Source organism: Benincasa hispida, chromosome 10 (assembly GCF_009727055.1).
Source record: "Benincasa hispida cultivar B227 chromosome 10, ASM972705v1, whole genome shotgun sequence".
Taxonomy (NCBI): domain Eukaryota; kingdom Viridiplantae; phylum Streptophyta; class Magnoliopsida; order Cucurbitales; family Cucurbitaceae; genus Benincasa; species Benincasa hispida.
Window position 1 is genome coordinate 55,756,891 of NC_052358.1, and position 14,480 is coordinate 55,771,370.

A 14,480-nucleotide genomic window follows, 5' to 3' on the forward strand; every position below is an offset into this window, starting at 1 on the left:
AATATCATAATCGGCTTTGTACTTTGGATTTTGCTCTATTTTGATCTATGTATTTTGAATTATTTAATTAGTCCATGTATCTTGAATAAATCTAAAATTCATTCCTTGTATTATCAATAAGATTTTAATTTTGTCTTTCAAAGTTAATTTTTATCGACATTGGTTACCAAAATGGTAAAGAAACTTTTCATCCTTCATAGACTGAAGTGTTGGAAATTGAGGTGGGATCGTTTGTTAATAAAAGTTCCTTTAGTTTGTTGGCCAAAAATAGGCATCTAATAAAAAAATAAGGAAAGAAATGGAGCTCTTTTTATAGATTTTTAAGAGTAAACCACAAAGAATTAGGAACAATGACAAATTATGAAGAACTTAACTACTCAAACAACTGAAATGAACTGCTTAAAGGATTTATTACAACATAGAAAAATACAGTGATTAAATATAATAACAAATGAAAGTAGAAACCCTCTTATCTCTCTCACAGTCTTCAACCTTTCATATCTTCTTCCTCTTCACTCTCTCCCTCCTTTCTTAAACTAAATTTTATCAGTCACCCTCTTGTGACTGAATTTAATTAAAACTCTAATTAAAGATAAATAAACACAAAGCAAGCTTATTCATCAGAGAAAATGAATATTTAACAAGTATTCTTCAAATATATATATATGAATATATTAATACTTGGATGCTTTGCCACACTTGAGAGCATTGGGTGGAATGTCAGTCTCAGTATATAAGCTCTTTTCATCATTCCAAACTCTGAAATATAATTGTTGACCCAAATAGTTTCTCCACCATATTGTAGACCTTAAGTTCCACATCCCCTTGTTGTCTAATGACACTAATATAGCTGTCCAAGACTTTGGATATACCTGCCCAAAAATTCACCCAATCAATCTTTTAGTTCGATAAACAGACGCCCTTAATTCAATTTGGTTTATTGAACGTGGGTCTCCAAAACTCGATGCCATAAGCTTAAATCCTGACTGAGCCTGATTTGATTCTGGTTATTGTTTGATGGGATATTGCACAAATAAATGATTTCAACATAAATAATGATAAATAAATAAATTAATTAAAAAAAAAAAATTGACCACCTACAAAAGTTAGTTGGAGGTCCATAAAAAGAACTATTAATTTAATTCAATTAAAGGTCGTCGGAAGAAGCAATTTTTTCCAACAACACTTTAACGGCATTGGAAAAAGTACCGTTTCTCGACGCTATACTAGTAGAGTTAGGAAATGGTGAAAATTGTCCAATTTCTCGACTCATGGCTGTTGCTATTTTAAAGTGGTGTCGGAAAAGAGTGGTCATTTTCCGATACCATGTTAGTAGCGTTAAAAAAGACTCCTTCCCAACAACTTTTTTGCATCAGGAGAGCCTTTGGCGATGAATTTTCGACTTTTCTTGCATAAAAAAAATATATTGTATTTTTGTGATGAGAAGAAATAAACGACGGGAAAAATAACACACAACAAAAGGAAAAGGACGTCAAAAAGGTACCTGAACAGTGTGTCTTGATATACCATCCACTAAGTTATAACGTTTCCTCATGTCATATTTCCAAACACCAGAACCATAACTGATCAAACAGAAAAAAAAAAAAAAAAAAGTAATAAAATTTAGTGCAAGAAAGCCAATAAGAATCTTAGGAAAAAAAGGGTTATGAAAAGAAGGGCTAACCCAACAACATAGAAACTGGTTCCATCAAAATGCCAAGCTTGGACAGTATTTTCATTGTTTTGGAACACAATTTCCACAAAATCATGAAGAGTGATGTTAACAACAGAGACCCCAAGCATTGCAGGTCTAGAAGTGGGGAAATCAGTGAAGGTTTTGAAGTCAAAAACACCACCAATATTGAACCAATCAGCCAACTTTAAAGGGGTTGGTGGATCAACATAAGACACATTGTTCACTGCACAACGAACAGCTCCTTTGATCTTTCTCAATGAATTTTCTAATATCAGTCTTCTCACTACTGTTATGTTCCCATAATGGAATGATCCTTGTGGGTTTGGTCTTGCTGCATTTGCTGTCAAATTTAATCTGTCCAAATCATCCAAACATAGCTCGACTTATTAGGGCGTTATATGTACACTTCAATCCATGTTTTTCTTACCGATCAAAGAACAGTCTATGTCAATGACTTATGACGCGTTTGGATTGACCTTTGAAGTGTTTAAATAAGTGTTTTTATAAGTATAAAAAAGTGTTTATATATATTTGGAAAATCAATCCAAACGAGCCTTTAAAATGGTTTGATGATTCAGATTTCAATTCTAGGTATTTGCCACACTATTCATGTATCTCAATTTTTATTCAAAGCTTCTAGAGATTTACATTCCAAAGGAGTAGTTAGGTTTGGAATATTGTAAATTTCGGAAATACTCGTGAAATTTGAAGGATAATGTTGTAAATTTTAAAATAATATATGGGTATTTCTTAAACAAATATATGGCAAATTTAAGGGTATTTTTTTGTCTTTTCATTTTTGTGATTTGACCTTCTCTTTATTTTGAAAATACTATTATTCTTTTAAAAATTGCAATATCACCCTTGACGTTTTTCATTAAGGGAGTAGCTTGTAAATTAACTTTCGAAAATGGGCTAGTTGTAACAAAATAAATTCAATTGAGAAAACATGATATTCATAATAACATATTAATAAAGAAAAAAAAAAAAAGGAAACTTTTTGGAAAAAAGGTGTCTCCATTTTCTAACTATTGCTTTTTTTGTTACTTTTGTAGAGTACTTTAAAAAAGGTCAAGCAAAAGTTTAAAAACTAATATATATATATAGCTTTTAAAACTTTGTTTTTGTTTTCAAAAATTGGTTAACAATTTAGATTTTAGTTAGTAAAGGTGATATGATAATAAAGATATCTTTAGAAAACAAGAAGATAAATCTTCAAAACGAAATGGTTACGAAACGAACCTGATGGTCCGGGCTTGCTTCATGGACCAATGGAGTTGGTAGGTGGGTCCGATGGGCAAAGGCTTGGAAGGAGGAATGGAAGAGCCTTCATATCTAAGGATACCAATGGTAGTAAGAATAGGTTTAGTGAAACGAGAAGAAGCAACAAAGTAATAGTCCTTTGGTAGGTTATTAAGAGACACTAAAACGGCAGCGGATTGGCCTGGATGAATGTCCAATGACTCATAAGCCTCTTGCACTGTGTGACCTCCTTCTACCTCCACAAGTGTCATCAAATGTCCTTGTATTCTAAAGTTTATTGATGTTGCTATTCCAACATTTGATATCCTCAACTTATATGTTAACCCTACAATTTTTTAAAAAAAAAAAATTATTAACACTCATGACATAATTTTTCATCGGAAAAAATATGCTTTTGGTCCTTAAGTTCTGAACGTAATTCTTATTTGGTCTAGGTTTCAAAATGTTACAATTTTACCTGTGAAATTTGAGTTTTCTTTCAATTTGGTTTCTAGTTAGGATTCAAAATTTACACTTTTAACATCGATTTTTTACTAAATGCTCACTTTCAATCTTTTAAAATTAATTATGAAGTAAACTTTCAGTTTTAGTTTTAATAGCAATGAAAATAGTCACACTTAATTAACTATGATTCTTTTAGATTTTTAAAATTAAGTAATAGACATCAACACTAAAAAAGAAAAGTGAGGATTTAATTCAAAATCGAAGTTAAAAGTGTAATCTTGAAATCTAATGACCAAATTGAAAAAAAAAAAAAAAAAAAAAACCTCAAAACTCAGTGTTGAATTGTAACATTTTGAAACCTAAAAATTAAATTGAAACCAAACTCAAAACTTAAAAATTAAAAGTGTAACTTTATACTAGTCTTCTCGAAAGTGATGTGTACTTTCTGGCCTAAAAAAACATATGGTTGATTGTCACACCCACAAGTAATTGATAAATTATTTATAAGAATAGAATAGTTTAATTTGTGATTATTTTTTGAAGAAGGATGTATTTTTGTAATTATTTATATAAGAATTTACATTTACAATTATGTTACAAAGTAAACCTATCCTTTCAATTTTTCTTAACTTATGAGAAAGAAATATTTTCAAAGTTCACAAAAGCCTATATAATGAGTTGAATGTTACCTTTTTTAAGAATTAGTGTTGTACTAGGTTGTCCATTGATAAGAAGACGATTAGGTAGAGGGAGCATAATTCCCGAATCCAATTTTTTGCGCAACGTCTGCATAGAATGACATATGAATTAATAGCATAGATTCATGATTTAGAATATGCGACTCAAACATAGTTCAACTATACTTATGACTTCGAAAATAACTTCTCTTAAACTTACTTAGTAACTCAAGAGAGTAGACAAAATGTAGAATGAAAAAGAAATTACCTTATGGTCGGTGTCGTACCAATCACCGATGAGAAGGTCGAGCTCGGCGGCGGGAATGGGGTAGGGAGTTGCTATGACACTTCTAGGTTGAATCACAAAGGCTCCAAAGCCACCAGCAGCCCTTTGGAAGTTGATGGAAGGGAAGTATGTGAAGGTTCCAATTTGATCTTTAACTTGGAATTTGTATGTCCAATTTGAGTTTGGAGGGATTGGGCAATTTGTCCCTAACACCCCATCCTGCCATGATGTCCTCCTTTGCTTGATTCCACTCCTAAATTTATTCACATTTCAATGACAAATATATATAAATTCATTAAGCACTAGCTTTGAAAAGTGATATATATTTTTTTCATTTTTAGGTTTGTGTCTATTTAACGTTAAGCAACCTTTAATTGGTATATGCTAGATTCGTAAATTTTAAAAAATTTATCATTTTGAAGGGTCAAAGACCAAAAGATACCAACGTCATAATCCAAGGACTAAATATGTAATTTAACCTATTTTCATTTCATTTATTATAATTATGAAAATGGTCATGAGATAATTCATTTCTTAACTAAAACTATCGTTGGAATTTGGTATTATAAATAAGGTGAAAATGTCATTTTCGTTCCTATACTTTTAAACTAAATCTACATTTTAGTCAACACTTTCAATAAATATTTTTTATGTATTGGAATAACTTGATTTTGTTACATGGTAGGGGCTCGGTCTAATTTTGTATTTGTTTATGCATTATTTATGACTTTGACCCTAGAGAGGGTACCTATGCTACGTATAAATATTTACCCTAGAGGCAGATCTATATTATGTATTTCTCATATTTCTTTCTAGTAATAAATTGATCTTTTCCTAAAAATATGAAACTAAAGTTTCGAAGATAAAATTTTTTTAAAAAAAATACTTAGATCACAAAAATGATTTTATAATTTCTACATAATTAAATTTGAGGACTAACCATGTAAAGAGGAAAGGCTCATCAAGCTTGTTAATGACATTTACAATTATGTTGTCATTGGTTACACACTCAATCTTTGGGGCTGGAAATTGCCCATTCACAAGGATTACCTGCATTAAAAAAAATATAAGAATATTACAAAATGAACTTTTTTTTTTTTAATTTTTCAAATTTCAATACTTAATAATTATCCTCCAAGTCTTATTAGGCAATATTTTTATTTCTAATGTTATGAATTTTCATGAATAATAAAAGAAAACTATTTTTTAAAAATACTTTTAAAATATTTTACAGAATAAAGAATGTAATTCATTTCTGGAAGTTACTTTCTTTTTAAATTTTAACTCAGAATCTTTGAAATTATTCTGAAATATTGTGTTCTAGCAACAAACAAATTATATAAGTTAAATTATTATTTCCCTGTATTTTTTTGTACTTATTTTCACTTTAATCCCTATGATTTGATTAAAAACTTTTCAAATGGGATGTTTTAGTAACAAATTATATTTAAAAATGGCTACCACTGTCGTTGATTGATTAATGTATTAGGATTAAAGTTAGGTAGAAAATAAAGAAATTTAAAATGAAATTTCAGGTAAAAAAGAAAATGATTTGAGCACAAAAATTGTGGACTTGGAATTGGGTTGTTCAATACACATGTCCAACCAAATTACTCCTTTTATAAGCAACTCATCTCGTACGTACATAATTTTCTTTACAATATCATGTCCCAAAAAATTGTTAATTGATGATGATAATAATAATAATAATAATAAGAAATCTCGTAGTTAAATGGTTGTTTTCAAATATAGAAAAATGAATCAAATTATTTATAAATATAGCAAAATTTTACTGTCTATCTGCGATAGACCGCGATAGATTTCTATCTATGTTTATTTATGACAATGGTAGACATATATAAAATAGTTCATTGCGATCTTTAAATTGTGATATTTTGTTATATTTATAATATTTTTAGTAATTTTGTCATTTAAAATAATTTTCTTAGCTCAAAACATAAAAGCTAGAATGGTAATATAGCCCACACAAAATTATTAGTTAACATTAAGCTTACATTAATTAGATGAAGAAAAAAAAAAAAGAATGTAGCTAGAGTTTAAATAACATTTTTTAAGGATGCATTTAGCAAAAGAAGAGAAACTATATGGTAATAAAGCAAAAAGAATAGGATGATAAGGAAACGAGCAAAATTTGAGAGGTGATAATCATTTGAAAAATATTTGGTTTTTTTTTTTCCCTTGAAACTTAAGCTCGTAAAACTTTTTTATTCTATAAATTTTCATTATTGTTATTCTTTTTATTTTGTTACCTACTTTTAAAAATGTTTTAATTTGAAATTAATTTTATAAGCTTAATTTTCAAAAATTTAAAATTAGACAAAAAAAAAAAATCAAATGGAGTTAGAGAATGAGAGAGAAATTACTTCAAAGGGTAAATTTGTCGAAAATATTTACTAGATATAGTAAAATTTTAGAACTGTCAATAATAAATGATAGTTCTAAAATTTTATAATATTTTGTAAATATTTTGGTTTATTTTCATATATTTAAAAAAAAAACGGTTAGAGAATTGTGTAAACCATAAATTAGAAGAAGATTAAAAAATGAATAACCTTCTGCTTAACACCAAGAGGAGCACGTGTACCGTACGTGACTTGAAAAGTGTAATATCTATATGGGTCTTCACCATTCACCCAACCACCACCCAAACCATAACAAATCAATATGATCCCTAAGGTCAAATTTACCAAATTGCCCTCCTTCATTCTTTTGAATCTTTTGTTTTTTTAAAAAAAGACTTCCTGCATGGAAAAGAAAAATCACACGAACAAAAAGTAATTAGTTAAGCTCAAACCTCAATAGAATGAAATTAAAATGATCATATATCGACGTCGTAGGTAAAATTTTGGCTCTCATCTATGGCTGAACCTTCCAAATTAAGAGCAGCGAGTGAGAGCAAAAGAGCAAAAGGTAAAAGAAAAAGAAAAGAGTGAAAATGAAGAACTCGTACCTTAACGAAAGAGAGAAAAAAAATGAAACCCTAAAAAAAGAGAGAAGAGAAATGTGGGAGCAAGAAGTGATGTTATGTTATTTATGTAAAGGGGAAGAGAGTTTAGGGTTTGATTTAAGGAAGGTGAAGGGCACGAGGTCCTACAATTGTAACCGCCGGATTTCTTGCTCCTTGGCTGCTCTTTCTTTGCTTACCTACACTTTATATATATATATTTTATGTTAATCTTAACCCTTCTCATTTTCCCTTATTCTTATGTACTTCAATATTTCTCTTCTCATCTTCATTCACTTTTGACATGACATTATTTTTGTATTTCATAGACTGGAAAGCATTTGTTATGTTTAGTAATTACAACGTGTTTTTTTAGTACAAATTAGGAGTGAGGATTTGAACTATGAACCTCTTGTCCTTAGTATATTATGATGTTAGTTGAGCTAAACTCTTTTTGACATAGTATAAGGTGTTAATAAAACATTAATTTGATGTTTTTTTAGTCGTGGTGTCGCCTCCCAACTTCAGCTCATTGGGCCAAGAACTCCCTGAATCTGTTTGAGAGGCTTTATTAATGTTTTAACCAAGGCTTTTCGAGCGATTTTATTAATGTTTTAACCAAATTGTACTATGTTTGCATAAGAGTTTATGAAGTTAGAAATATAACTTTGTTCGAGTTGTCAATCTGAATACAACTCAATTGGATATGACACTTACTACTATCTCAAAGATTCATGGTTCGTTTTCCACTTCCACAATATATTTACAATGTGTTTGATGTTTGGATCTCAACCCTTTAATTTTTTAAGAAAAGTAAACTATGTGTTGAGATTGACATATAGATCATTTGCTTGCTTCATCCAACTTGGTCCAATTTCTTATATATAATTTGCTTCATTTACAAGGCTCTTAATGAAATGTTTAATAATGGAAAAGGGTTTAGGTTGAGTTTTTGGTAACTAAAAAGTAATTTCAGCTAATTCAATTTTTTTTTAAAAATTTTCATGGTATTTCTATAAAATAGTTGTGATTTCTTAAAAAGAGTTTATACGCTTAAAAGATACTTTTAGAAGAATCCCACATCCAACTAATGATTCGTAACACATAATAATAATAATAATAAATAAAGAAAACTAATAAAAGAAAACCTCCAAAATGACTCTGGCTTCTAAAAATGGATAATGGGACGAAAACAAGGATTAAAAAATCCCTGCAAAGATGGGAATAGAAAGTACATCCCTAGTCCCATCCCACCTCGTTGCCAACTCTAATTATCTCAAATTGCATCTATATACATTACAAGTTTATAAAGTGTAGGTAAGTCTGAAGTCTAAACACACGGCTTGCATGTTTTTATTGTTTTTAAGATTGAAACTCTTGCCTTATAATTCTATTGAAACAAAAAAATATATATATATTTATACTAATATACTAAACAATAAAGAATCGGACTAAAGTTGAGTATAGATCAATTAACATAAAATTTGTACTATCCATCTCTAAGTTAAAGGTTCAAAAATGAGTCTAACTTAAATGATATAAAACTTGTACTATCCACCTCTAGGTAAGAGGTTCAATTCCCACGTCCTACGATCCAAAACTCAACTCCCTACCTCAAAAGTAAAAGTAAAAATGAAAATAAATAAATAAATAAATTTGTTTAGGTGTGAGGTTTACTCATCTACTATACAATAATTAAACTATGATTTTATTGTTTATATTATAAAACTAAATATTGAATTACAAATTTAGTCTATAAACTTTCAAAATATTTTCATATAGATCTCTCAACTCGAAAATATTTAATTCTTGAATTAAAAAAATATTTAATTTAATATTAGAAGAAGATATTAATAAAGAAGAAGGGGGAGAATTCAAACATTTGACCTAAGAAGTTATAGGCATCCAAACATCCAACCTACGGGATTAGTGGCATCTAGGTTTTATTTTATAATTAGTGTAATAAATAAATTTAAGGGTGAAATTCGAATTACAAATACTTTTATCAATTTTGTTGATCATCTCGATAAAGACAACGTGGTTTAGTTTAGCTAGAACTATACATGATTGAATTATATTTAAATTAGTTTTATAGGAAGCTACCTAAAAAATACTAATTTATTAAGAATTAATTTTAAAATTGTAAAAACAAAAAATTTCAATTTATGAAACGATACTTATAAATATAGTTTTGTGTCAGATCCAAAACATATTAATTAAATAGTGAGTTAGAAAAAAGTGAGTAGCAAGCTGGTAATGCATTTGATTACAAGCGAAGTGACTGGCTACTGGCTATGTCGGTGGAACAATTGGCTGGCGCTACTACAAACCTAAGCAAATAACAGCATCCACCGGAATTGCCGTAGCCGGTTATGGATCATCCTTAATTATTATTGCACATCACTTCATAACGTAAAATTTAATCTTCAATTATCAATTTTATCTCCACTAGCTACTCTTATTTTTATTATTTATTTTTATTTTATAAAATAAGTGGACATCGAACTACAGACTTTAAAGATAATAATACAAATTCATGCGTGTTACATTAAGTTTATATTTGACAAATCTTAATTTTAATTTAGTTTATATGATATTACAAAAAATCGATTTAATTCTTACCATTCATAGCGAGTATCAACTTGATTTCCATAATTTTAAACTATTACCATAACCATACTTAATATGCGATACATTTTTTTTTAGAATAATAAAATAAAATATTCAAATTATAGACCTCTTAGTTACTAATGCATAGAGATATTTGAGGTTGTAGTTTTTGTTTAGCTAATTATAATACGGGTATTAAGAGTATTTTTGGAAGTGGCCTATACAAGCTCAAAATTGATTTTTCAACATTAGTTGAAATGTGCTTTTAGTAGAGTGATTGACCAAGAATTAGCTCATAAAATTTACCCATTTATGTATTGATCATTCTTTTTAAATAATAAAAAAATTTGTAATTTGATAGTTCCGGAATCACCTAAGCACTCGTTTTAAATAAATAAAAAAGTCTTTTGCAATTTGGTAGTTTAAAATTATTTTTGGAAACAAACATCAACATAATTGTACGAAAGTCAATTTTACAAAATGAATTGTACCTAAATCTCTTATCCTAAAATTACTATTTCAACCATATCACTCTCTCAAACATGCACGGCGTGGTTTTGAAATGTCGGATTCTATTTGTACTGTATCTGAGATGAATCTTGGTCATTCCCGCCTTTCAATTCCCCGAGACTAGACCAAATCACTTTTGACAAGCCTAAAATCACATTTTTCTTCTAAAATGGTGATGTTTAGCAATTATGAGAAAGTGATTCCCGATTTGATAGATAATTTTTAAGTGATTTTTGTCATGGGATTGTGAGTGATTTTCTTTTTTAAAAGACTATTATTTTCATATAAAAAGGGAAAATATCAATATCTAACCTTAAACTTTAGGGATTGTATTAATTTAAATATTGAACTAACAAAATTGTATTAATTTAAACTCTGAACTTTTGTAAGTGTATCAATTTACACCTCCATTACGTTTCGTTTGGAAGAATCTCCTATGAAATTTATAATTGTATCAACTAAATCTCTAGACTTTCATAAATGAATCAATTTAGATTCTTAGTCATAATTTCTTTTGAGAATTGTCTCCTCATTTACTCTAATCTTCCATTTTGTAAAACCAACGTTTGAATAATTCTACACATATTTGGAATCAATACATGCATGATTTTCAAAAGCAATAGTAATGAAAGGTCTAAATTATTTGGCTTATGAAGATTAGTTTAGGAGAAATTTGACTCAAATTATAAGTTATACATTATATTAGTTGAACGAAATCTAGAGAAGATCGTAAATTGATATACTTATAAAAATTCAGGGATTAAATTGATACAATTATTAGTTCATTATTTTAATTGATATAACTCAAAATTTAGGATTATAAATTCATAATTGCTCTATTAAAAAATTCTACTTTTATTTTTAAAAGTTGGTACATTTCTATCTTTATTTCTCTATAATTTCTACCTTCTCATATTTTCTGTGTTTAAAGTTTTTATAACGTTTATTTCTAATTTTATCCTAGGTTTTTTCCTAACTTTTTCTCTCTCTCAAGGTTTTTTATTTTTTATTTTATTTTTTTTTTACATATTTCGCTAACGTTGTACTCTTCAAAACTCTTTTCCTCACTCAAGTTCTTTTTTTTTCTTTTTATGGTTATTCTCTGCAAATTTTGGTTATTCTCCCCAAACTTTTATATTTATGTGACTTTCTTCGAATTTTCACTCTCTATTAAATTTCTCTGTCTAAATTTCTCCTGTCTCCTATATTATTTTTTTCTCTTGAAAATATTCTTTAACTCTCTATTTTTTCTCTCTTAAAATTTTATTTCTCTCTATATAACTTTTGTCTACCTCTTTTTTTTTCAATCTCAAATGTAATATTTTTGTAGTGATTTGATCATTCTAAAATTATTTTTGAAAATAAACATTAACAAGTTAGAATTAATTTTAATTAATTAAATTTAAAACATTTTGTACAAATATTGAACAAAATACTACCACGATTTATAACATTGAGTTTTGCAAAACTAATTATAATTAAATAATTTAGCTCAAAAAAGTTATTCTACAAGTCAATCTCAATCATATCCTTAAGTCACAACTCATGGATTACTTATAGATGTATAAGGAGAGGTCGACCACGTTTTGGCGGTATCAAGATGGGAGGATTGAATAGATATTTCTTCAATTTGTCAAACGTCCTTTAGTAATCCTCCTTCCATGTGTCTATCTTTTCTTCAAAAGGTGGGATCTTCTTCCGCCCAAGACTTGTCGATCATGTCATCGACATAGACCCCCATTTCCTTATTCATCATATCATGAAAGAGTGCAATCATGGCTTGCAGGTAGGTTGCCCCGGCATTCTTTAGACCAAACAACATCAATAATTATCAATAATTATGTTTAATATTGTGATAAACAGTGTTTTCTCTCTGTCTTCCTCGACCATCTTGATCTAGCTATATCAATAATTATGATTTTACATTTGGACAATTTTGTTCATTTGCAACAAAATATTATCTTTGTATGAATGTAAAAAAAAAAAAACATGTTTTTTTTTTAGAGTATTCCACCAATTGAGTCACAGGTATCTAACATATTCATACCTAACGATTTTTCACAAAGTGGTGACAAAAAGTATAACTTTTACAAATCTTTCCATTTTCCAATTTGATAGACCATTAAAGCAAATCTTTAGACATATTATGATGTAACTCTATATAATTTGTCTCACTAAAGAGTTGCTTTAATGGTGGTGTACTTTTTTTGCTCGCCAAATTCAACAATACTTAATGATAGTTATGTAGAAAAACACCTTTTATAAGATTGTCAATATAGAGTAAATTGAATATACAAGAAATGGCTATAACAGAGTTTCTGTTATTCGTATTAACAATGACTAATGAAGTGACTAATGAAGGAATGTTTTTATGCTGTAAAAATTAGTTAATAACGAGCATTCTATCTCCAAAAACTTCTTTTCTTCCAACCTTTGATGAGCCAGTACAATTTTCACTCCTAACGAGTTTGATTTGCACTTCTTTATCTTAACAGAAAAGATTGGTATGACTGAAGTGAAGGAAATCGGACATGAGAACTTCTATGAGCAACGAAATGATTGTTCCAAATTTCATTTGCATTTGAACATACATAATTACAGTATGCAAATGAAAACAAAATGGCCATGCAACATACGTTACAGTAAGAGAGATCTTTAATAAACTGACTACAGTAACTTATTGGTCAACCCAAAGAATATTACAATAAACTCATAATGTTCATAGAAGCGAATTTAGTATGGGTCCGAGCTCCCTTCAACTTTATGCTCTTTATAAAAACTAGCATAATATCAAAATCACTAGCTAGTCTAGGGTAAATCTTCCTTCCAATCCCTTTTGGACCTACGTTCAAGGCCCACTTATTATATTTATTTTACTAAATTATATAAAACCCCATCAACAAAATGGATCCACCACTGAACTTTCATATCTAGATGTGAATGTTGTAACAATCTTTAAAAACACCGTTGTTTTTTTGTGGCTGATTGAAGAGATCGTCAATCCTACATATGGATTACTTGTTCTTAATAATTACCTTGTTCAACTCTAATACTCAATGCATAACCACATGAATGTGAAAAACCTAAACTGAACAACATAAGGGCATAATGGTCCAAAATGGGAAGTATATCTATCTATGTATCACCACCAATGACAGATCTAGAAATTTTGTTAAGGGGAATTTTATATAATTTAGTAAAAATAAATGCAATAAGTGGGATTTAAACCTAGTCTAGAGGAGATTGAAAAGTAAATTTACCACTGGGCTAGCTACTAGTTTTGCTCTTATGACAATTATATATATATATATTATATAAAAAGCATAAACTTGAGAGGGACTCGAGTCCTCTCCCCCTTCCTCCCGAACCTATGCTAAATTTGTCCTTGATCACTTGGGGTTTTCAACCTCCTGAGAGGTCGTGGTATAAAACTTTGCCCTACTAATGAAGTCGCTTACTTGCATCAATGTAAGTTGAGCTTACAGGCTAATCCCGGCTAACGAACGCATTTCTCTAGGAAGCAATAACCTCAGATTTATGTTGAGAAATAATTTTCAATTTTTTAATGTACGTTGAACCTATTAACACATATTTTATAGTCTCCAAATTTTGAAAGTTATGACTAATAAATTTCTAAACTTTCAATTTTTTAATCTTGTACGTTTCTTAAAAATATTTAACAGATCTTAAACTTTCAATTATCTATATAATAGATCTCAAAAATATAAAAAAAAATATTTATAACCAATTTACTACACAATTTTTTTTTTCATGAACCTTAAATTTTCAATTTCGTAATTTAATAGATATATTAATTTTTTAATATTACCTATTAGAGATAAAGTTAAATTTATTGTGTAATATAACATTTAATTTTCAAAAAGATTAATATATAATAGATCTATTGAATGCAAAATTGATATTTTAAGAATATATTTGAGACAAAAATCGAGAATTCAAAATTCAAAACTATGTATAGAGAAAAATCTACAAGTTTATAGGCTAAAATTCTAAACTATATATAGACAA

At 28.6% G+C, this 14,480-nt stretch overlaps 1 protein-coding gene across 1 annotated transcript; it reads right to left on the reverse strand.

The window, feature by feature from the left end:
- Nucleotides 1-17: 17 nt before the first annotated feature.
- On the reverse strand, nucleotides 18-7,092 carry LOC120088852 (L-ascorbate oxidase homolog). Its single transcript, XM_039046297.1, has 8 exons — nucleotides 6,940-7,092; nucleotides 5,307-5,416; nucleotides 4,349-4,619; nucleotides 4,093-4,189; nucleotides 2,939-3,284; nucleotides 1,685-2,050; nucleotides 1,505-1,583; nucleotides 18-872 (listed from the first exon to the last, which is right to left on the reverse strand). The coding sequence occupies exons 1-8, from the start codon at nucleotides 7,090-7,092 to the stop codon at nucleotides 675-677; spliced, it is 1,620 nt and encodes a 539-aa protein (XP_038902225.1). The 3' UTR covers nucleotides 18-674.
- Nucleotides 7,093-14,480: the final 7,388 nt, after the last annotated feature.

Bases quoted from the DNA above. Each gene is read 5' to 3' on its own strand.
- LOC120088852 (XM_039046297.1), bottom strand. From the start codon at position 7,092: ATGAAGGAGGGCAATTTGGTAAATTTGACCTTAGGGATCATATTGATT. The intron at 5,417-6,939 runs GTTATTCATTTT...TTTTTAATGCAG, and splicing joins CTCTTGGTGTTAAGCAGAAG to GTAATCCTTGTGAATGGGCA. The intron at 4,190-4,348 runs GTAATTTCTTTT...CATTCTATGCAG, and splicing joins GGTACGACACCGACCATAAG to ACGTTGCGCAAAAAATTGGA.